This window comes from Triplophysa dalaica, chromosome 12 (genome assembly GCF_015846415.1).
Source record: "Triplophysa dalaica isolate WHDGS20190420 chromosome 12, ASM1584641v1, whole genome shotgun sequence".
NCBI lineage: Eukaryota > Metazoa > Chordata > Actinopteri > Cypriniformes > Nemacheilidae > Triplophysa > Triplophysa dalaica.
Window position 1 is genome coordinate 10732503 of NC_079553.1, and position 24410 is coordinate 10756912.

Below are 24410 nucleotides of genomic sequence, written 5' to 3' on the forward strand. Positions count from 1 at the left end.
TTTCTTTAAGCTTTTTGTTCCAGCTTTTTATTACTTCCGGGCAAAGTTTGTTATTTTTGCGTGAGTGACGCGAGCTGACAAATATTTCAACTTGTGCTGAAGAGGAGATTGATGCGCGTTCGCGGCACACGCGCCGCCTGATTCCCATCATTGGCACCACCTGGCGCGTCTATTTGTGTCTTATGTAATTTACTCACGCGAAACACTTGATTTGTGTTTGGTGTAAACCCCCCTATTAGATTCTCAAGTTTTGGGCCCAAACGTGTCAAAAAGTTTGGCCAACTTGCAAGAAAGTAATAACACCTCTTCTTAACTATTTTTAAATTGGGACATGTTACGAAAGTTTAGACCTAGGTTAGAGGGTTTGTCAAAAGCAACATTTATCGTGATGTCTGCTGTGATGATGCGGGCATCACATTTACATTTTGGCATTTTGCAGACACCTCACAAGCGACATACAAGAGTGAAGAACAAAAAAGTTATTCATCATTGGGGCATTCATCATTGGGACAATAATACAAGAAGTGCTTAAGCAAGTCACCAGCGTTTTAACAATGTTAGATAAAAAGGTCTTATTATTATATATTATACTATTATAAAGAAGTTTACTAAAGTTGGAACTACTGAAACTTTCTGTAAAGTGAACTGAAAATAAATAAAAACTAAACTACAAAACTACAAAAAACAAAATACATTAACATTTTATTGCAACATAAAAAAGAAAAAAAACATAATACAATTACAAAATCACTTAACAAAGTTGCTAAAAAAATAAATAAAAAATTATAATAATAAAACTACATTTTGTTCATTTTTACATTAAACTATAATAAACTATAATGACTATAATAAAGCAAAAAAGAAAACTATAATAACTCTGACACAATACCTGTTGAAGGACAGAGAAATGCTTAAAGGTATTTTTATTTTAAAAGGAAAGATTTTTAAGATACAATTTTATTTGTTTTTTCTACAATATTTTGAGGGATGCTGCTCATCGCACTGATGAGAAATGTGCAAATCAGTTGCAAGTCAATATTGAGTCTGAGTCAATCACAAGTTACAGACAGTATATACCTTATTGAGTGTTTGGAGAGCAGAAGTGGCAGCGTCTAAAGCCGGTTCAGCTTTAGCCAAATCACATTCACAGTCCCTCAGTCTGCGTGACACCTCTGCCCGCATAGTAGCTACCTGCAGATCAACACACGTTAAATAAACAAATCAAAATCATGAAATTCAGTTAAGTAAAACTGTGTGAGCTTTTACAGCTGTATGCCTTTGATTCCTCTACCTTTTGCTCCTCTAGGTCCGCATCACTCCTCTTTTGGCTCACTCGTTCTGTCTGCAGGCCGATCCTGGCCATGAGACCTTCAGCTGCCTGGTTCTTCAATGTAAGCTCCACTTCTTGTGAATTGAGCTTAAGTGTCAGATCCTCCACCTGTTGAGTTTGAGTTAGGAGATGTTTAAAATAAGCGGTATTTCTTAATTCTCATAGTTTAATGTTCTGTTGAAGTATAATTAGGCCTACTCAATACATTACTATAGTTGCCTCTGTCTTTTAGATTTCACATTAAATCATAAGATAATAATAGATAATAAAATTCTATAATCTGATAATATAATAATAATGTTTCCAGTCTTTTAGATTTCACATTACATCATAAAATAATACAAATAGTAGATAATAAAATTCTATAATTTGATAATATAATAAAAATATTTCCAGTCTTTTAAATTTCACATTACATCATAAGATCATAATAATAGTTAATCATATTCTAAAATTAGATCATAATATTCTATAATATTTTCTATAAGCATAACAATAAAGAGGCCTTCTAAAAACCAAATGTTATCTCAGGATCTGACTGAAACTCTTGTTGAAATCTATAAAGCAGCTTGTGTTCTTTTTAATCTAGAAGGCATTGGCAGCATCTGAATGCTCAACCCTATATCACAAAGGCAAGCAATCATCAACACTTCAAGACTCAAGGTTTACGATTCCCTCAGCCTTCGCCGAGTTGTGACGCTCATCTTGAGGCATATTAACTAGCAGTAACAACATTCCCAGCCAAACCCAGCCTTGAGGAGGCTGTCCGGTCCACCTCTAAACTCTGCGGTCCCCACGAGGGCCACGCACCTGAGAGGCGGTCGTCTTGAGTTTCTGAAGGCCGGCGCGAAGCCTGCCGTGCCGCTGCTGTAGTTCCATCTCTCTCTTCTCCAGGAGACTCTGGTAAAGCCTCAGCTGCTCCAGGAAACTTCTGGGTGTGCTGTAGATGTGCCTCCTCTCATTGCGGCAGTAATGTTCGCTAACCCGCTTGGCGTCGCCGTGAGCTTGGGCCATGAAAAGACTGATGGATTTCCGAACAGCGGGCTGTAAAGACGAGCGTGAGAGTGAGCAGAGAGCCTAAGAGAGGCGACTGAACGGATTAAACGCTCTTTAACATTCTCGGCTGTCACAGGGCCTGAAATATCACCTTCATAAATTCAGAATTCATCTCCAAGTTTGTATGTGCTTTGCCTGCTTCTGGACTTACTCAATCTGAAATTTAGGTGCGGGGAAGATTGGGCCAGTAGAGGGCTTGGAAAATAATGGCCTACGGCCGGCGACACAGAGCGTATAAAGTAGGCCGAGCGTTTATTTCACGTCACGTGGCTTCTGACTCTCAGAGAGCCAGTGCTGTGTTTTGTTCGTCGGTTATTTATGATGGCTGCTGCTGTCCGATGACTGACCCATTTATCAGATTGTTAAAGATCAATTCATGCAAAGGCAAACGCACTTTAAAAGATGCAAGAACACGGATCATAATTCAAAGAAAAGCAATAAAACATGAACATGTAACCGGCTGGCAAAACAAGAAGAAAGAGACTGTTATAAATGAAGACCTGACATAATGCTATTCGATGAAGAGCGTATTGAGTTTAGACGCCTGATAAATAATCCATCAGTCTCTTTAACTCAATGGTGTCATTAAGCACTTTATTCTGTTGTTCTGCTATTTACAATTGTAAATAAATTGAGCAAAAACGGCAAAGATTTGGTCATATGTCCTATCTAAGGGAAAATAAAAATAAATAAACCTAACTGCATGGTAAAAAAGCCAACTTGCAAAGACGTAGCTTGAACATTGAATCTTTAGTTAAAGGAGTCCAAATATTGTTTTGCATATACAAAACCTTCCATCCATCCATTTTCTACCGCTTATCCGAACTACCTCGGGTCACGGGTAGCCTGCGCCTATCTCAGGAGTCATCGGGCATCAAGGCAGGATACACCCTGGATGGAGTGCCAACCCATCGCAGGGCTATACAAAACCAAATTAGTCTAAACATGTTTGTAACAAAGATTATTTTGTTGCCTAGATTTATGCTGGGTTCACACCGAACACAAACAAGCTTTTTGTTCCAGCTTTTTATTACTTCCGGGCAAAGTTTTTATTTTTGCGTGAGTGACGCGAGCTGACAAATATTTCAACTTGTGCTGAAGAGGAGATTGATGCCCGTTCGCGGCACACGCGCCGCCTGATTCCCATTATTGGCACCACCTGCCGCGTCTATTTGTGTCTTATGATATTTACTCACGCAAAACGCTTGATTTGCGTTTGGTGTGAACCCCCTATTAGATTCTCAAGTTTTGGGCCCAAACGTGTCAAAAAGTTTGGCCAACTTGCAAGACACTGTATTTTGAACAAACAATATTGCAAGAGTTTGAAAGTTCCCAAGATTCATTCTCTATTTATGTTCAGCCAACAAAAAATATTTTGTTCTTGTTCATTAGGTAAACTTGACTATGTTCTGACAACTCAATTTTTGTAGTTGGGTGGACTTGTGCTAGGTTTCCTTATCATTTTAACTTATCTTAGCAAGTTAATCTTAGCATTTCTTTTCAGTGTCAGTTTTAAATAGTTTGTTCAAATAAGGATAATATTTTTATAAAAATTTTTACTCGATTAGGATTAATGCATGCAATTAATTAAATTTAGCAAATTTTATTTAAGTTTTCATTTTTTACACTGGTTATGCACTAAGGATCCAAAAATTAAAAAGGTGATAATAATTGCGATTAAATAGTTGAATCAACTGACAGCACTAAATTCAATATGCTAATGTTATGGTCCACCACTGCACACAAAGAGAAAACAAACTCACAGCTGGTCAACACACACACACACACACACACACACACACACATTGAGAGTCTGGCTGAAACAGCTGTGGCTTCTCTGAGGGTCAGTCTGTGTGTATTAATCACAGTTGCTTTATTAGCATAAATGATCCTGCTTAGTGATCGTTCCACCGGTGCAGGACAACAACAATGCAGAGAGTGAGAGAGAGAAACTGCGTCTGTCATTGAGCTCACTGTGCATGTGATCGTCCATTTGTCTTCACTTCAGAGTCTAGCTAATGATGAGGAATCTAGTGCACATGTAAATGTGATGAGAGGAGACTCATTAAAAGAATGACTGTGTCTTAGACCCTTCGGCTGTGTTGTGCCATTTCAGTGAATGTGAAGCAAATGCAAACAATGGAGAGAATTGAAACCACTATAAACTACTTGTCAATGTGGAATAAACCTGTAACCGAAATAAACTTGGACTGTAAGCAGTTACACTTTACATTAAGGTACACAAATGCTTGCTTATTAAAATACTTATTAGTCGTAAATTAGTATATATAAAGCACATATTAATGCCTGACCTTATTCTACAGCCCCTAAACTATCTTATAAACAGAAATTAGGAGTTTACTGAGGCAAAAGATATAGTCAATAGTTCGTTAATATTGAGAAATGGACCCTAATCTAAAATGACCGTGATTTTTTTCACATGAGTTTGCAACAAAAAGTCTAGTGTGACTGCAGCATGAAGCTCAGGTTTACTTGTATGCTTGGGATGTTCTGCAGGAACCTCATGCTGACAGACTGCAGGGCCTCCAGGGGCCATTCCTGAAACCAGTCCAGAGTGGTGCAGCTCAGAAGAGCTGGAAACCGCCGGACACGTGCACGCAGGGAATTACCTACAGGAGACAAGCAAAGCACCACCTGCACACACACACAGCGTCATATATTGTTCAAAATGTAATGTATCTTGTGTAAAGCTAAATGTATAAAACAATCACTGCAGTCAGACCTTGAGCTGCTGTTGCACTCGGTTCATAAAAAACCTCCAGTAGTTCTCATTGCTCTCCAGCAGACCCAGTTCCCGGAACTCACTCCTCACGGCTTTCCTCACTCCATCCAGCTCCTCTTCACTCAATAGATTAGGGATCTCACCTGAGGTCAGAACGCACATGCAGCAGGTTCAGGTCAAATGGATTTATATAATTACAAACTTAACTAGTAATGTAGGTCGAGTCCTTATTTTAACACCTTAAAATTAAGACATCTCCGGCAACACTGAACTAAATCAAACGTTAGAGCCACACAACATTGGAACACTGGCACCATCAATGATGTGGATTTGGGGGCGGAGTTTCGTGTTCATTGTATTCAATAATGTTCAGAAAACCTGTTTGAAAACTTTTTTTGGAATTTTGTGGTGCCACTGCTTGCACAGAAATAATACTTTACCTCGAAAGGTCCAGTGTATGAAATTTAGCGGCATCTAGCTGTGTGGTTGTGAATTGCAACGGCTCACTCTACCCCTCCCTTTCCAAACACTGCAGTGGCTTACACACAACTAAGATGTTGTCACATTTTCGCTTCTTTGCCGAAGGGGATAACATATTTACGAAACACACTCTGAGAGCTCAGCTAAAGAGCTACTGTAGAAACAACATGGCGAATTCCATGCAAGTGGGCCCGCAGTGTATGTCGATAGAAAGGCAGGGATCTGAAACAGGCAGCCCGCAGGCCAAAACTGGTCCTCCAGCAATAATATCTGGCCTGCGCCAGCAGCGTTATTTTAAATATTTTGCCCGCAGCTGGTTCTGAAATAGATCTGTCATAATCATGTCTTATGAATTTGCCTTCAAATAAAAGTACGAGAACGTTTTTGCAGCACTGTTTTATTTAAAAATGAATTGAGAGCTTTTAATTTGAAAAGTTCTGAAAGATATGGTAAGGAGTCTGTCGATCGCTATCACACTTCTAAAATAGCCGCCATGAAATATGGGGTGTGAAAAAATTAACAGTGAAGCATTGAAACGTTTGCTTTTAAGGCAGGGCACCAACACGTGACCGATAACAAAGCAAATTCAGCTTCCCCTTTTTTTTTAAGGTGCCATGTTTCGTCTTGTGGTGCGGTCTAATATTATATTCTTTGCAAATAATGACAACTTCGTTGCAGATAAAACACACAGGCTTCGTATTCACAAAACTAGGGAGGACGAATGCATGGTTGTCTTTCAATTCCCCTTTGTATGCCCTATTTTTGCCCCCAACTTTCTTCTTTAGACTCTTTGATAGTGCCATTTTCTCTCACCATCTAGCTAGCTTAAATGTTAACATCATTGCACAGGACGTAAAAGCATACCCCCAGCAGGCAAAAAAAAGCACTTTAGTACGTGAGGATTGTAAAAAATAGGCTATGTTATATAATTATATAACTATTATATAATCATATATAATTATATAATAACTTTTTTCATCAATTCATTTCTTAAATTTTTCTTTAACTAAGTTCTTGCCCGCCATCTAGCGGCGAAGCCCAAACTTACTTGGCGACCCCTGTTCAAAGGTATTAAAAACATAATGCTTCATTATGTGAGGTCTTTATACTACTCTGAAACATACTGTATATGTATATTGCGCTGCATGTCTGTTAACAGATCCTCCATAAAATTACACACAGCACCTTTAACTTGAATTCAAGAAAGCCACATTTTAAGTTTAACCATAAGATTTACACCATTATCATTTAAAAGCTGTCTCTCGGGTTTCTTTTATTATTCAAATGATTCATAATTCAGCCATAAATTGCCGAACAAACGTAATTCTAGCAAACCTTTCAAACTCTCTTACTAAAGCAATGAAGCATTAACACACGCATCAGTTCAATGATGTCACATTTGTTAACTCAGATGATCCAATGCTTCATTCGGGTTCAAACATTAAGCAGGTCTTCGACCTCAATGTTTGACGTCAATGACTGATGAGCGCCACCATCTGTGTTCTGGGGGTCCTGATCCAATGACACGCGGGTCTGTTCCAGCCACCCTTAATCTACTTCACCAGCCCCGCTCCATTTACATATGTTTCCCATTCATCAGAGAGACACACAATAAGCACCCCTACGGCGTGTGTGAATGCGTGTTTGTGCGGGACGATCTGACCTGAAGAGATCAGGGTGCTGATGATGACAAGGAAACGGTCCTCTGGGATCTGAGCGTCTGTGAGGAGCAGGACTGTGGGAACGTTTTTAACACCCGTCTTCACGTACAGTCTGGCCAGATCCACCTAGGAATGTTACAGGAGAGACTGTTGCTTTATCTCAGCACACGGAGAGCGTATCAAATGTGAAGCTGTCTGAAACGCAATAGCTAAAGTCTCAATCTAATTATGAGATTAGAAGCATCAAAGTATGATTTCACAGAATGTTATTTGTCATTATGAAAAATGATTTTATGTAGAAAACAGTGAATCACAAAAAATGACCCAAAGTCAGTCTGATATGTGACCTTGTGGTCCGAGCATGTGCTACAGACACGTTTAGCTGTGGTTCTCATGTAAGAGATGGGATCTCAAATCTGACCTGCATTCTGTCCTGATCACCTCATGACAACATTTACTGACACCTGTCTAGCTCTGCTTTCAATAAAAACTAGCAAAAAGCCTGAACATTTTAAAGATATTAAGATTTAGACTAGTAAAACCATATTAAAATGAATACTGACCTGTAAAAATAACTACAAATAACCTGAAGTGTAATTTCTAATATTTACATTTCTTCTCCTAACCCAACTACAACGAGAGAAATAAGATTAAAAATGAATTAAAGCAAACTTGTGTGTTATGGAAATGTTTTGATTTGAGACTTGGTTCTATCTGCATTCTGAGCAGTTTTGAGCTTCAAAGTTTTTACATTCTGTTCTACTTTGTAGATAAAAACCTGTAGATAAAACCTTTCTGTTTTCTAAAAAAGTCCCAAAATGTACACAACATAAGATAAAAATCCGTGTATCATTCGTTCTTTTCATATTCAATTGAGATATCAAAATCGGAAAATTAAAAAACGGTTTGTTTCTTCGTTATTCGTTTATAAATGTAATACCAAAAAACAAATAACGGGTCATTTTTCGTACTTTTGATTTAATGCTCAGATCAAAAATGGGAAATGAAACAAAGGGGACACGACAGATTTTGATTTTGAGATTGAATTTGTTCGATTTGGGTAAGCCGGAAGTTATCTTCGTGTGTGTATGTGTTGCAGTTAAAAGAAGCCTGAAAACCCTCAATCTTGCAGTGATTGACTAAGTAATTTTTTTTGTAATTTCGTATCGACACCCTGGCCGCACTGGAATCATATGCTGATTTAATTAAAGACTTATTTGAAACTGTCAGGACACATAAAGAGATGTCAACTACGCTGCAGAAGATGGGTATCCAGCGAAGTTCTGAAATGAGACGAGGCTGAATCCAGCTTCTTATTCGCAGTTTCTTATTCACGCTTAGCTTCTTAGGGACCATCTCGCGTTTCTCTTCTTTTACGTTTTTAAAATAAAAACTTTTTTGTGTGTGTGTTTCTGTGTGCGCGCGCGTGTGTGTGTGTCTGTTGGCGTGTGTCTGTGCCTGCCTGCGTGCGTGTGTGAGAGAGAGTGCACAGAGGATGGGCTGCTGCTCGCTGTCTAAGTCATGACCTGCTGAATGCCCCTTGAGATGACCGTGAACTTCACGTGGAACCTCCATCACCCACTCCCCTTAACATTCTCTATATTACTTTGATCGAACAGTTTTTTTAGGCAGCCTATGTCCACCATGAATATTAATCGAATCCAAAAGTACCTACATGTTTGAAAGTGCAATATTCTGGTGCAGAACATGCAGTACGGTTTATGCATGAGTAATTTACGTGTATATTTGTAAAAAAAACATAGTATACACCGTTTTGTTATACTTTGCATATATATAATTAACTGTTTTTATTCTATATATTTATTTTTTCTATTTCCTTTGTTTGTCTATACTGTATTTTTTCATTCTGAGCTCCTGAAACCACAACACGTTGCTTGTCTTTGTGTGCACAATTTGAAAATAAAGCTTATTCTAATTTTTTACTGATCCATTGTTCTTATACAATTTATTATACTCTTGTTGGTCTTAGCCAGTGCATTATACACACATTATATTACTGCTATGTAGTTACATGTATATATATTTAAGTAAACTTTGACACAGAACTGTGTTTTTGTACAAGTATGTCTTTGATGGTGCGTTAAAAGTTCCACAGCTAGGTTACACCTTGTCTTGATGTCTACCGTCATGCAAGAAAACAGTTTTACTGTAGCATTTTTGGGTTATTGGACAATTTGGGGTGCCATATCTCGAGTTCTTTGAGGGTGCGTTAGACGTTCTACATTGGAGTTATACCCAGTATTCATGACTAACATCTAGCCAAAAAGCAGATATTTTTATTGTAGCATTTTGTAGCAGAACTTCGCTGGATACCCATCTTCTGCAGCGTAGTTGACATCTCTTTATGTGTCTTGACAGTTTCAAATAAGTCTTTAATTAAATCAGCATATGATTCCAGTACGGCCATGGTGTCGATACGAAATTACAAAAACAATTACTTAGTCAATCACTGCAAGATTGAGGATTTTCAGGCTTCTTTTAACTTTTTGCAAATGCGGCAAACTTCCAAGTGCAACACATACACACGAAGATAACTTCCGGTTTACCCAAATCGAACAAATTAAATCTCAAAATCAAAATCTGTCGTGTCCCCTTTATTTCATTTCCTATTTTTGATCTGAGCATTAAATCAAAAGTACGAAAAATGACCCGTTATTTGTTTTTTGGTATCACATTTATAAACGAATAACGAAATAACAAACCGTTTTTTAATTTTCCGATTTTGGAATCTCAATTGAATATGAAAAGAACGAATGATACACGGATTGATAAAAAACATCACGTAATATAAATAAGTTGTCAATGAATAAGAATATGTGAATAACTCAATTTTGACCAAAAAAGTCAGATAGAAGCTTAAAGTTCCATAGAAAAAATATAAATGTGACAACATAAGTATTTAAAAAATACACCTTTAGGTTAAAATATTTTTCAGATCATGAGAAGTTTTTCAAAATTTTAATGGTAGCATATACGCTGCTGTCCTTCTAAAACCATGTATCTCTATATTTCGTGGTTCGGGCTGCATTGATATGTACATTTTTGCCGATAATGATAACCAATAATTCTTGAACACTTGAAACCGATTAACCGATGTTTTGACAGATATACAGTAAATAGATAGACTGAAAATATTTTTTTCCCCTAAAATCCTGTACCAAGCCTACTTTACACTAATTGCAAAACCCAGCATAAAGCATAAAGGGGGATTTAGAATAAAGATTTAAAAATAGAGATGAAAAAATGAATTATCGGCCATATCGGTATTGGCAGATAAATGGTAATTTTTTATGTTATCGGTTCCGGCCGATAATCAAATTTAATATTATAGCCGATAAATTATGAATCATTTCCTCTGGTTGAACCACTTCAGCTGCACTCTGCTCACAGTTAAAATCCATGATCATTCACTTACTGCTATTAGCAAAACATTGTTGATGTAGTATGTAGATACATTCATGAATGTGTAAAATATAGTAGCAAAGGCATATTGTTGAAGCCTACTGCTGTCTGGATGCTTTCTGTCTTTAGACCTGTTAGACTTGTGGGTTTTGAGCACCTTTCTGGGTTAGTTTAAAAAGAACAATCTTTAATTTGTGTATTAAAGAAACTTTATACCCTAAAAGATTAAAAGTTATATCTAACCAATAAACTGTGTTTTTTTATTGCCTTAAAATCAGGTTTCGGAAGGACAGCGATGATATGAATAGAAGTAGCATTAAGTGAATGATCATAGATTTTAACTGTGAGCAGCGTACAGCTGAAGTGGTTCAACCAGAGGAAATGATTCAAAATTTATCGGCTATAATATATCGGCCTGAATTTGATAAGCGGCTGATACCGCTAACATTAAAAATGACCATTTATCTGCCGATAATTTATTGTGTGTCCCTATTTTTAATCATTATTATTATTTATTGGGTTTTGCAAATATCTAACCAATAAACAGTCTTTTTTCTATTTCCTTAAAAACAGGTTTCGGAAGAACACCGATGATATGCATAGAAACGCAGGATAAGACCAGTATGAAGTGTCATATCGTGATTATGTGTAGAGGGCATTAAACAGTCGGTGACAGGTGTATAGAGATCAATGCAGCTCGGCCAACTGGCCTCAGATTTACCACACACTGATGAATGAAATGATAGCAGCGGTCTCATCAATAGGGCATTGAAATATTTGCCTTGGTTCTTTAATAGGATCTGGCAATTACTCCCCATTGCATCCGGGCAGGACTAAATGAGATCGATGAAGCAGGACGGGGTATTGATCAGGAAAAGTGTTGTAAAAGAAAGCTTGATCTCTGGTAATGAATCTTCGCCATTTTAGATTCATCTTCACCTCACAGCAGCGACGGGTTCGAGCGTTTGGGCAGCTGATGTGGTTTACTAAAATACCACAATATCATTGTAGCATTATTTGTGGTTTCTGCATCGCCTATTCAGTTTTTCATTGATTGTATCGTGTCGTCAGAGTCTAGCGATTTACCTTTAGGTCCTCTATGCTGTAGCCCTTGCTGAGGGTGGGCTGGAACACATCCATGTTGGAGAGGTGGGCGGCAAGGCGGGTCAAGCTTTGTTTGCCACTGCCACCCACACCTACGAGCAGGGCGTGGCCTGAAGGACACGCTAGGATGCGACTGATCCGACACCTGCAGAAATCGTATGAAAAAACAATGTGTGCAGATACAGTAGTACTGTATTGAAAAAGCAAATAATACAGATGGAGCACTCACACGTGCTGCATGGCTTCTTGGAACAGAACCAGGTTCATAGCACAGTGGAGCTCATTGTAGCTGTCCAGAGCCTCATTGAGGATAAAGCTGAGCTGCTCCCATCCACTAACGGGTCTGTAAAAAGATTCTTCAGACCTCACTGTGCTGTGCATGTATATGAGAGGCTCCTGCAACATTGCTTCCTCATGCATTTCCTATAGGAGATATACAAAAGAAAACCGATTAATTGATTAAATGATTGAAAGTGAATGATATTGAAATCAGATAAGTTAAGGGAAAGTCTAGCGATAGTAATGATCTTTTAATAGCTGCAGAAAACAGGCTAGTTTGTATTATTAGTTGTTTATTAGATGCCCATAGGATGCCTATGTTGGGACAATACAAGATATTTACAGATATTAGTGGTTGTACAGTATTTATTGGTTTTGGAGGTATGTTGAATTTTAGTGGCAGATATTGGATTCTTAATTGTGGATGCTTATGTCTGCATTCAAAAAACGTTTCCTGTAATAGAGAACCATTGCTATTGTGGCCCTTTTATAAAAATACTTTTTTCTACAACTACAAAATTAAGTTATTTACATTTATTATTAAATAAATGTACTTTTATTGGAAGCTATTTCCATCTAGAATAATAAATACGGTAATTATCAGAATATTGATATTTAAAATTGATGTATCCCTATATTTTAACATTTTTTAAATAAATAAATATATATACAAGGGAAATGTAAAAGGGTCAACCTACAGCATTCTGTAATCAAGATTTTTTTTTAATTAATGTAAAAATACTTTATATACGGATGTTTACTTTATGACAAATATAAGCAACATTTATAGTTAAGGTCTTTTCATTTTGTTTTCTTAAATTTTTTTTGCAAAAGATGGTATTTGTTACTTTCTGTTAAAAGAAAAATGTACATGTTTATCATACACCGTGTCTACACAGGACGCAGCGCAACAAAAGACAATAGAACGCATTGAAACCCATAACAATTAGAATTTTGTCCACACTTGATGCGGCGCAACAATCCCATTAGAACAAGAGGTGTGTCGCGTTGTGTCTGTTGTAGACACGGTGTTAAAGTGATTGTTCACCCAAAAATGAAAATTCTGTCATAATTTACTTTTGGGAGCTGAACTATCACTTTATATAAATGTGACCCAGTCATTTACTGTTTTCTGTTTAAAAAAAACCCACATAATGTGAAAAACATTCTGTGAAAATATAACCTTTTTATCTTTAATATTGAATGGTACTTAATAAGGACAAACCATTGAAATCATAATTAAATTAACGATTAAAAACAAACTTTGATGAGTGTTATCTCAATTAAAATTTTGAGACTTTAGCCTGGTTTTCACAGACTGGATCACAAATACGAACGTCTGATGTTGAGCATCACCTTTTTTGAATAAGGGTCCCACATACCTAACTAGGGTATGCATACCTAAGGGTTAATATAAGGGTTATATTAATATAATAAGGGTTAACATACCTAAACTATTAAACCAATAATTAAATATATAAATACAAATCAGACAACTTAAACCTCAATTTGTCTTGTTTCATACACTACTGATTTACCTTAGATGTATGGCGCACAACGTCTGTCTGCAACCTAAAAAACAGCTGCAAATCAGACTCTTCAGAGAAGCGGTCAGAATACACCCTGCTGGATTCATGAATCCAAAGGCGAACCAGATCTTCTCCCTGTCTAACACAGTCAGGTCTGGAGAACAGGAGACCCTAGATGCGAATGCACACAATCAATAGCTGTACACAAAAACAAACACTACTATAGATTTACTAAATAACTGGAAATATTTACCTGGAACAGCCGGGAGAGATCGCACAAGTTGAAGACGTTGTAGAACTTATTGGAGGTGGGGAGGAAGTGCTGGAGCACTGTGTTATGGAGAGTTACAGCTGCCTGCACCACCGCTGGACCTGTTCGCACAACAGCTGGGCTGAACGGAAACCTCTGCAGGTGGAGGGTCAGGATAGAGCCGAAGATGGAGCCGAGGGTCTCACTGTTGGGTGCGTTGACCGCTAATACTGTAAAATGCCTCTGATGAAGATAAGGATTAGTCAGTGATGGCATTCACCGCTGTTGTGTCATATAAAATAAATGTGGACTGTAATATTTTCTAGTTTTCTCTCCATAAAATGCCTCACTGATATGCTGTAACTATATTATGTAAATGCCAGGGTAGGGATGTGAAAAAATAACTCTTTTGAACTCATCTGGAATTTGAGTCGGCCACTACAGGAAGTTTAATTGGAACGAAAGAAAACCAATTAATTTAATTCAAAATAGCCACACAGAGAAATATCGTTACTCCAAAAGTTTTGTTATCAAATATAATGAATTACTTCATACTCCGCCAAACAGCACTACAGAATTTTTGACAAAATGTTGTTAGATAATATTTGTGGTAAAATATTTAAAACTAGTAAATTAAGAGCATTCTGAAAAATAAAGTTATTTTTTAAATAACTGTTTTTAATAATCATTATTATCAAAATGATTAATCTATTATTGTTGAGAATACATTATATGGTTTGTGGATAATTTATATTTAACATTTGCATGTGTACCTCAACTTCAGGAATACAATTTGAAAGGCAATCTCAGTTAAGCTTTTTATTACATACGCTCCTGGCACAATAAAGAAACTCTTAAAAAAGAAATATAAAAACCTGAAGTCTGGGGTTAATTGTGAAACTGCCTGATGTTGGATTCATACAAGTGATGTAATGGGTGTTGTGTATTTCCTTCATAGTTAACTTCTGGCTGTCATACCTGCAAACAATAAAAAACACGGTGTTATAATGCAGTCCGACAACTAAAATCTATTTTAACTCAAATAAAATGAGATGGATGTATAACCAGTGCTTGTAATCCAGATGTTGGCGAATGAGAGCGTGTGGCTGAGAGGTTCCATAACCGTCTAACGCGGCCATGTTCATGTCATCAATGAAGTAGACGAGTCTCTTGTTTCCTTGAGGAGCATAACATCTGCCAGCCTTCCTCTCAAGAGGTTTCTCCATCACCTCTGATAATAACAGCAAGATGAAGATCAACAATTACGTAGTAACATCTTCATTTTCATGGTGACAGACCATGCAAGTGAGATAAAAATATGAAGTAATGACCAAAAAACACGATAATATAAGGCTTCTTGAATGTTTTTAGATGGCAGATCACTTTAAAAACAAAACAACAATTGTACACCACAAATATAAGAAACCACAATTCACCTCACAACAATTACCTACCAAGATAAGTATATTTTCTTTTTTAAGTACAGCCACAAATATATTGCATATATATATATATATATATATATATATATATATATATATATATATATATATTTATATAGATATAGACAATCTACTAGGATTATTTGACCAATGGTTGTCAATTTTTTAAAACAACCCAGCATATTTAGTGTGTAATTTTATCAGACTGCTGATATGTTCTTGTTTCTTTGTAATAAATAAACTCAACCGTTACTTTTACCATATTAACGTCTTGGTTACGTATGTAACCTCAGTTCCCTGATGGAGGGAACGAGACGTTGTGTCGAGAACGACAGATGGGGTTCGCCCTTGAGAACCAATCAACTCTGACTACTATAGAAAAGGCCAATGAAATTTGGCGAATGCAATTTGCATGCCGGGCTCCGCCCCCGGAAATCCGGTATAAAAGGAGGCCGGCGTGCAGCATTCACTTACCTTTGTTCTGAAGAGCCTGAGACCTCTCAAACTGCAGCAGAATACGATACGTGTTCGTGGCATAAGGGACACAACGTCTCGTTCCCTCCATCAGGGAACTGAGGTTACATACGTAACCAAGACGTTCCCTTTCTGTCGGTCTCTCGACGTTGTGTCGAGAACGACAGATGGGGTTGCCTATGGAAAACGCCACAACGCTGTATCGCGTCACAATCTCTAGCGAAGCGACGGTAACAAGCCTGGGCGTGTCATCTCGAAGCTTTCGTGAGACTGTAACCTTCCAGTGTGGTGGTCGGGGGGTTCCAGAGCTTTCTTGGAGAAAGATGGGTACAGCCCTGACCGGTAACTTTCACGGACGGGGCCTTAGCTCTCTATAGGCGAGAGGCCATCCAGATCAGTTTACACCGGGTAAGCGCGACTCTTAATCAGAGAAGCGCTACAGAGGCCACCTCCTACCCGTGGGGAGGAATATGGTGGATATAGGTATGGTCTCGTCCTTGGAGGAGAACGCATGGAACGTGCGGACTGAGTAGTTAACCGCGAGGTGGAGGCCCACCTGGGGAAGCTCAAGGGTTACCAGGAGTGGGAACCATTCTCATGAGGATACATCAGACGGAACAGCCCACGGAGGGGGTGTTACAGACGTCCGGTAGCACTAGGTCCGGTTAGAGCTATCTGTGATAGCTCACATGGTATCCCGGCCTAAGGGGGAAGGCTGCTCTGCCCAGCCAGCCCCCAGGGGGTGCTTGTTTGGTGATGGATGGAATGCCTATTCTTAACCAGTGTCTGGGTAAGAAGGGAGGCTGGTGAGGTACCAGTTTCTTAGCGATGTGTTCGGGTAAGAAGAAAAGGTAAATAGCACACTGACCCAACCTGTTAGAGGGTGGAAAGGTGCTTTCGCAGGCATACGCCCCCCCGGATGCCAGTCCTACATGTCGCCACGCAGGACGTGGGCTGACACCGGGTTTACGCGAAGGTTGTTAACCCTTGCGAAGGTGTTTGGGCATAGCCCAACCCGCAGCTCTACAGATGTCTGCTAGAGAGGCGCTTCTGCCAGTGTCCAGGAGGTGGCTAAACTCCGTGTGGAGTGAGCCCTCACTGCCAATGGGCATGGGAGATTCTGAGATCGGAATGCCGTCGTAACGGCGTCCACGACCCAGTGCGCCAGCCTCTGTTTGGAGACAGCCTTCCCCTTCTGCTGTCCTCCAACAGACACGGAGCTGGTCAGAGCTTCAGAGCTCTGCGTGCGGTCCAGTACGTACTGGACACAACACTAATCGGGTTGGGTCTTCCTCCCCTATGGGGAGCGCCTGCAAGTTCACCACTTGGCCCCGGAGGGAGTAGTGGGAACTTCTTGGGCACGCATCCGGGCCTGGGTCTCAAGATAACGTGAGAGTTTCCAGGGCCGAGTTTAAGGCAATCGAGGGACACGGAGGATGCTCGGTGGTCCCCTACCCTCTTGAAAGAAGTGAGCGCCGTCAGGAGGGCCGTCTTACTCTATGAGGAAGATCGGAACCTCCGAGGGGCTCTTTGGGGGGCCCTGAGGCTCCCCAGGACCACTTAGGGTCCCAAGAGGGTATGGAGCGGAGATGAGGCGGATTCCGCCCTCTCGCTGCTTAGGAACCTGGTGACCAGGTCGTGTTGCCCTAGAAACTTTCCACCGACTGAGTCGTGATGAGTGGCAATAGCGACTACATACACTTTCAGTGTGGAAGGGAGATGTTAGTCTCCAGTCTCGTGAGGAGGGGAACACAATCCTGATCAAGCACCTCAGTGGGTCTTTCTCGTTGAGAAAGACACCAGGACGAGAAGAGGCACCGTCTAGAGGCGTGTAACCGCCTAGTAGATGGGGCCCTAGCCTGGGTGATGGTCTCAGCCGTATAGGGGGAGTAGCCATCTTAGGATCTTCTCGTCCCGTCTAGAGACCAGACATGGGTGTTCCAGAGGTCTGATCTGGGATGCCAGAACGTGTCCTTCCCCTGAGAGAGCAGGTCCTCTGTCAGGGGAATGGTTCAGGGGGAGTCGCTGTCCAGAGCATCGGCTCTGAGGCCAAGTGCGGTTAGACCGGTGTGGTGTAACCAATAACACTTGGTGCTCCTGCTCCCTGACCTTGCACAGAGTCTGTACAAGAAGGCTCCTGGGGGGGGGAAGGTGTGCTTCCGCCCATCCCGCGGCCAGCTGTGCGCAAGGATATCCGTGCCGAGGGCAGGGACTATCAAGCGGGCAAATGGTGGTGTTACGGGAGGTGAACAGGTTTTACCTGGGCCTACCCGAACAGCCTCCAAATGAGCTGGACTGCACGGGGGTGGAGTCGCCACTCTCCACGAGGCATAAACTGGCGAGAAAGCACTTCGGCTGTCTAGTTCAGTTTGCCCGGGGTGTGTGGCCTGCAGGGAACGAGTCACCTGTTGACTCCACCGGAGGAGGCGTCGAGCAAGTTGTGTTTAGCTGCTGTGTGCGAACGCCACCCTGACGATCTGTATTCGCTACAGCTATAGTACTGTCCTCGGAACAGCACGTGCATGTCTCGCACGAGAGGCCGTAGCCTGCTCAGTGCAAGTAGCATAGCCCACAACTCTTGGCAATTGATATGCCAGCGCAGGCGGGGGTTCGTCCAACACCCCACCTGCGTGCCCGTTGCACACTACACCGCACCCCTGCAGGGAGACTTCAGTCGTCACCACGACCTGCCTCATAACCTGCTCAGAGGGACCTGAGTCCGTCGAAAAAGTCATAAAGACTAGGGGTTATGGTGCGTCGGCAGCAGGGCGGCATCACCATGCGCCTGCTGCCGGTGTGCCACGCTCTCCTCGGAACTCGACTCTGAAACCAGTGTTGGAGCGGTGTCATGTGCATCAACTCGAGGGGTATTAGCCCGCGAGGACGCCATGTGTCCCAGGAGCCTCTGAATTGTTTCAGGGGGACCGCTGTCTGCCTAAAAATGTTCATTTCAGACAGTTCAACACTGGTTGGGCACAACTGCGGACAGGTGTGCCGACATGGTGACAGAGCTGAGTTCCATACCGAGAAAAAGGATGCTCTGCACTGGGGAGAGCTTGCCCCTCTCTTGGTTGACCTGGAGTCCCAATCGACCTAGGTGCCGGAGCACCAGGTCCCTTTGTGTACATAACAGATCTCGCGAGTGTGCCAAGATAGGCCAGTCGCTGAGATAGTTTAGTACCCGCTCGCCTTCCTCCTCTCAGGGAGAAAGGGCGGTCAGGGACAGACCGAAAGGGAGGACTCTGTACTGATATGCCCGCCTCTCGCACGCGAACCGTGGGAACGGCCGGTGTCGAGGAGGATCGAGACATGAAAGTAAGCGTCCTTCAGGTCGATTGCCACGAACCAATCCTGACACCTCATAGATGTCAGGACGCGCCTCTGTGTGAGCACCCTGAATGGCAGCTTGTGAAGGTGCTCTGTTCAGGGTACGCAGCCTTTGGGGGCAACCCGCCGTCTTTCTTGGGAACGATGAAGTGCGGGTGGTGACCCACTGAACATCTTGGTTTTGAGGGACGAACTCGATGCCTGTTTTGCCAGAAGGGTGGGGACCTCTACCCGAAGTACGGAGGCGTCCCTGCCTCTGACAGAGGGAGAGATGATGCCCCGAAACTTGGGTGAGTCTCTGGCGAACTGGATCGAGTAACCAAGACGGACCGCCCTCATTAGCCAGCGAGACAGTGTGGGCAGCTCTCGAGCTCCCAGGGACTGTGACAGGGTGACCAAGGGGACGGTCTGCTTCATCATTCCCACGGGGGGTGGTTCGTCGGCTGGCGGAGCTAACCATGTCGCGGGGAGTCCCCGGAGGGAAGGTTTTTGCTCCGCCTGCTTACCTGCCTGGCGGGACAACGGCACGCACTGTCGGTTTGAGAGTGGTGACGGCTGTCGTATATGTGTACGACCTCACGCCTCGCCAGGGTGTGAGGTCGGTTCGCCGAGCACAGTCCAGTGGAGTGTGCGATCGGCTGCAAGTAAACCCGGGGAGAACAAAAAACTCAGTGAGTAAGTGGGCGCCAAGCCCTAACAAGGGCCCGGCTTTGGTGACGAGGCAGGAGTCGTCCCGTACCGACCGATCAGAGCCGTGGCTGTGAAGGTTCGGGCCCGATGTTGTTCTCCCTGGGGTCTTCCCGTCAGTGTCCCTTCTCGCGAGGAGGTTGCTGACGGGGTGGAGGTTTCCCCCTCGACCTCTGCTTCCGGGGTGCCGCCTGTGGGGGCACAGGAACCGGAGCCGATGTCGAAAGGGTCCTGGGTTGCAGGGAAGCAGACGTCACGTGAGATCTCGGAGGCCTGTAGGCGGCCGAGTCGCTGCGTGAAAAAAATGTGGTTAATTGCCACTGTCTGCTTCGCCGTCAAAAAACTGCTGAGCGCAGTCCTCGACGGTGTTACCAACAACCCACCCTGCGAGATGAGTGCATCAAGAAAGCGGACTTCCTTGCTGTCACTCTTCTGCACAAGGTATAGCCGGGGGTGTCTCTCCTGGACCACTACCGTGGACATCGTCCGACCCAGGGCCCGTGCCGCCGCCTTAGTCGCCCGTAGAGCGCTGTCAGCGGTGGCACGGAGATCCTGCATTATACCCGGGTCGGCCTTACCCTCGTGGAGCCCTCTCAACGCCCTGGCCTGGCGGACCTGCAGGATGGCCAAGGCATAGAGAGAGGAGGCAGCCTGGCCCGCAACATCGCAAGCTTTCGACACCAGTGATGCCGAAGTCTTACGTGCTTTGGACGGTAGGAGTGGTCGATCCCCCCCCAGGTGGTAGCCGTCCGCGGCACAGGTGCACCGCAGGCGGACGTTCCACCCGGGGGATCTCGACGCAGTCCTTGGCTGCCTCACCATCGAGGGAAGTAAGGGAGCCGGAGCTGGTTTCACTGGAACGGTCCGTGAGAGGAGCGTTCCAAGTTTTACACAGCTCCTCATGCACCTCCGGGAAAAACATGGCACCCGGGGTGGGCGCGGTTTGCACCGCGCACCGACCTCGGGAACCACGTATCCCCGGGTTAGCACGGATGACATCACTTCTGCTTCCTCCTGAACTCGACCGCTGGGGGTGGAGTTTGGATTCGGCAGAGTCGGATGCCAGTCTCCCTCCGATGCTGCGAGCGACATCTCATCTACGTCACACATCGTTTCCGAGTGTGTGCGTGAGGATCCGGACGGTATGCCACCGCCGGTTGGGGAACGTTCAGAAGAGCGAATCGGGGTGCGATCGGCCCGTGAGCACTTGGCTGGCGGGTTTACGTTCGCAGAGTTCCCCGTATCACTAACGCTGCTAACGTGGGTGGTCATCGGGGCCGTAGCCACAGATGTCACAGCCCGGGTAGCAGACGAAATGGTGGCTGGTTCCCGTAGGAAGACAGCCACCCGTGACCGCAACTTCTGAATGACAATCTGCCCGCAGTGCAGGCAGATGTGTCAACGAACGCTGCTTCAGTGTGCTGGACGCCCAGACACCTAATGCAGCGATCGTGTCCATCCCCCTCCTCGATGAGGGTGCCGCACCCAAGAGAACAGCGGGACATGCCGCGCTGGAGAATGCTCAGTCAGTCCTGAAAAGGACTTTTAGAAAAAATCTCTAACACCTCCGGAACCGCCGAGACGCCCAGGGGAAGGTCGCTGCAGAAAGGGACGATCCGCTGTAACACGTCGTAGCACCAGCGTGTAGTTGTAGAGGATTGAATCCTGAGTTGTACTCATGAGCGATGGCTCTGAAGAACAAAAGGTAAGTGAATGCTGCACGCCGGCCTCCTTTTATACCGGATTTCCGGGGGCGGAGCCCGGCATGCAAATTGCATTCGCCAAATTTCATTGGCCTTTTCTATAGTAGTCAGAGTTGATTGGTTCTCAAGGGCGAACCCCATCTGTCGTTCTCGACACAACGTCGAGAGACCGACAGAAAGGGAACCTAAATAAATACTTCTCACTACTTTGACCAACACTTACATACAATAAAGCATAACTGTCAGTTATGATATTATCACAAATGAATGTCACCACAATCATTCAATTTGTTCTTATGCCTCAAAAAAACAGGTCATAATTTTAATATAATGAGCTTTCTTTTATAATTAGTTCATTTAGTTTTTTTTTTTAATTAGCCAATCAGCTTGTGTTAAGCGTTTCAAGCAGTTGGTCTGAAGGATCCTAAATTGTGCACATCACAGCTTCACACAGATGAAGAGAAATTCAGCATATGAACCACAAGGAGGTGCTGTTCTATACATATAAGGAGCAAGTCTCTATAGAGAAATGTGTAGAACTGTATACTTTCACACTCACTTTTCAGCACTGATGCTGTTGTGTAGAAGTTAAGGGGCACATTTGCAGCCATAAATCTCTCTGGCAGTCTTTCCAGAAAGTTTCTGACCACAGCAGACTTTCCTGTGCCTGCTCCACCGACCAGCATGAGAGGTTGAGATGACTCCAGCAACATGTCCATAAAATACTGCAACCTGACTGTCTCCACCGTAGGAACTAACACAGCCTGTAGCCAGAGTCAATCACATAATGAAAAACTATACGTTTGATCGTTCAAGTCATTTTTAGCCGTATACATAAATCATGCTTGTGTTTCAGAAAAAAGTTGTGCAATGCTTTGCAAGAACGCTGTAAATGAACTTTGATGAACTTTCAAACAATAGTTATTTCACACTGAGACACGATAAACCTGTAGGTCTGGTTCATTACTAAGGAAACCATTTGTCAACACTGCCTTTATCTTTGGAGGATAAAAATAGAGACAATAGGCACACAAATGTGATTACTCTGAATGGTAATCATACCCAAAACTCTTCTGACTGCAGGTTCAGCTCATGTTGTTTTCTCTGTATCTGTTCACTGACCCACTCTAACACAGTAACTGCACTAAATTAGCATGCCATTATTCTGAAATTAAAGTGGCTTTCTGTGAGAGAGAGGTGGAATTTTCTCAGGAAAAGGACTCGACACAAAAAACTACACTGCGTTGTGAAGAGTACATTCACATCGTGTTATTCAGCAGGTTACAGGAAGTAAAAAAAGTAGTTTCACATCAAACTTCATTGTAAGTTTCTTCCTGCACTTTACGATCCTGGCTTCACCTGTACAGGTGTATTGGGCTCCATCTCAAATGCGGGAACCCTGTCGGTCCAATGCAGGAAGCGCCTGGAACGAGGATCTAAGTAGTAGTCGAACACAGAACCCTGAGCAGGGAACTTTACAGTCTTCATCTCTTTCGTCCACCACTGACTGAACTCGGCCCGATAATCCTGGAGCTGTGAGAACAGATAAAGCAGGAACTTTTAGAGACTGGAGAACATGCTAATGCTATAAGTTTGTAACCACATACATTATTAGGTTGTGTATATTAAACTATTACCCATAACTGAAAGTTCGGTCATCATTTACTCACCCTCTTGTCATTTTAAACCTGTATGACTATCTTTACCGTGTGGAACACAAAAGAAGATATTTTGAAGACTGTTGGTAACCAAACAATGCTGGCCCCCATTCACTTCTATTGTATGGACACAAAACCAATGTAAGTCAACGGGTGCCATCGTTGTTCGGCTACCAACATTCTATAAATGATTCTATAAAATCATTCTATAAAAAAAGTCATACAGGTTTGAAATCAATTTTCATTTTTTTCGGTGAATTATCCCTTTAATACAAGATTGGTAAATTCCATACAATTATAAAACAAAAATTAGTTTTTCCTGTTTCACACACACAACAAATACCTGATCCTGATATGTGGCTCCACCGAAAGCCCACACACAGGCAAACGCAAAGAACATCTCATAGACGTCTCGTGGTGAGTCTGCTGCAATGTTCTCAGGGGTTAACAGATAATCCAGATATGAGCACAGAGTCTGAGAAAGACAGAAAGTGTCATCTGAAAAAATCGCAAAACTGAACTATACAGTATATATGACTGTGTGTGTGTGTGTGTGCGGTCTACCTGAACCATGCTGTACTCAGAAACAGGAGTGATTGTCTTAAAGGAGCTTCTCATTTTTTCAATGCAGCGTGGGACGTATTTGTCAAACAGAATGGTCAGATGTGCTCTTTCCGTTTGTGTTCTCCTCTGATCAACCCAGCTCGCGACACATCTACACCAGGATAAAAAAGAGCAGCTATTCACACATGGATTGAAAAGACAAACCCATGACAAGCAACCATAAACACCCCGAATCACACTCCTATTACTATGTGTAGAATTTCAACACTCGTGTCTGAAAATAAATAAAGTGTATTTCTCACAGGTGCCAGCTCAGCTCATGAGGATTGATGTGCAGGATGCCAGCGCGGGACACGGTGGCTGGTGTGGCGTGTTTCAAGTGACTGATCTCAAACAGCAGCCTCATGGAGGGCGTGAGAGGGATGCGTTCATTATTTGCCAGAGTAAGAACCTGCAAACGTGTATAAGATCAATGCCACAATCGCAATATTCATATTTAACTCAACTCAACTCAACTTTATTTATATAGCGCTTTTTACAATTTTCATTGTTACAAAGCAGCTGGAAAATAATAAAAAAAATAATTGCTTGGAAAATAAATCCACAGTATTAGATGGGATGCTGGTAGTTGTCTAGCATTACACACGTAACAATTCTGATGGCTAATTTAATTTGAATAATGACATCATAGCCCCCTGGA

General features: G+C 42.4%; 1 protein-coding gene across 1 annotated transcript in view; it reads right to left on the minus strand.

The window, feature by feature from the left end:
* Positions 1-24410, minus strand: part of LOC130432651 (dynein axonemal heavy chain 11) — a 73586-nt gene that overhangs the window by 27936 nt on the left and 21240 nt on the right. Inside the window, exons 43-59 of the mRNA XM_056762126.1 lie at positions 24013-24161; positions 23711-23861; positions 23490-23621; positions 22848-23021; positions 22048-22252; positions 14921-15086; positions 14731-14833; positions 13859-14098; positions 13615-13776; positions 12027-12220; positions 11780-11942; positions 7273-7396; positions 5130-5272; positions 4880-5041; positions 2141-2374; positions 1292-1438; positions 1078-1191 (exon numbers count right to left, since the gene is read on the minus strand). Coding sequence (XP_056618104.1) covers positions 1078-1191; positions 1292-1438; positions 2141-2374; positions 4880-5041; positions 5130-5272; positions 7273-7396; positions 11780-11942; positions 12027-12220; positions 13615-13776; positions 13859-14098; positions 14731-14833; positions 14921-15086; positions 22048-22252; positions 22848-23021; positions 23490-23621; positions 23711-23861; positions 24013-24161 — 2763 coding nt within the window. The remainder of the gene's footprint in view (positions 1-1077; positions 1192-1291; positions 1439-2140; positions 2375-4879; positions 5042-5129; positions 5273-7272; positions 7397-11779; positions 11943-12026; positions 12221-13614; positions 13777-13858; positions 14099-14730; positions 14834-14920; positions 15087-22047; positions 22253-22847; positions 23022-23489; positions 23622-23710; positions 23862-24012; positions 24162-24410) is intronic.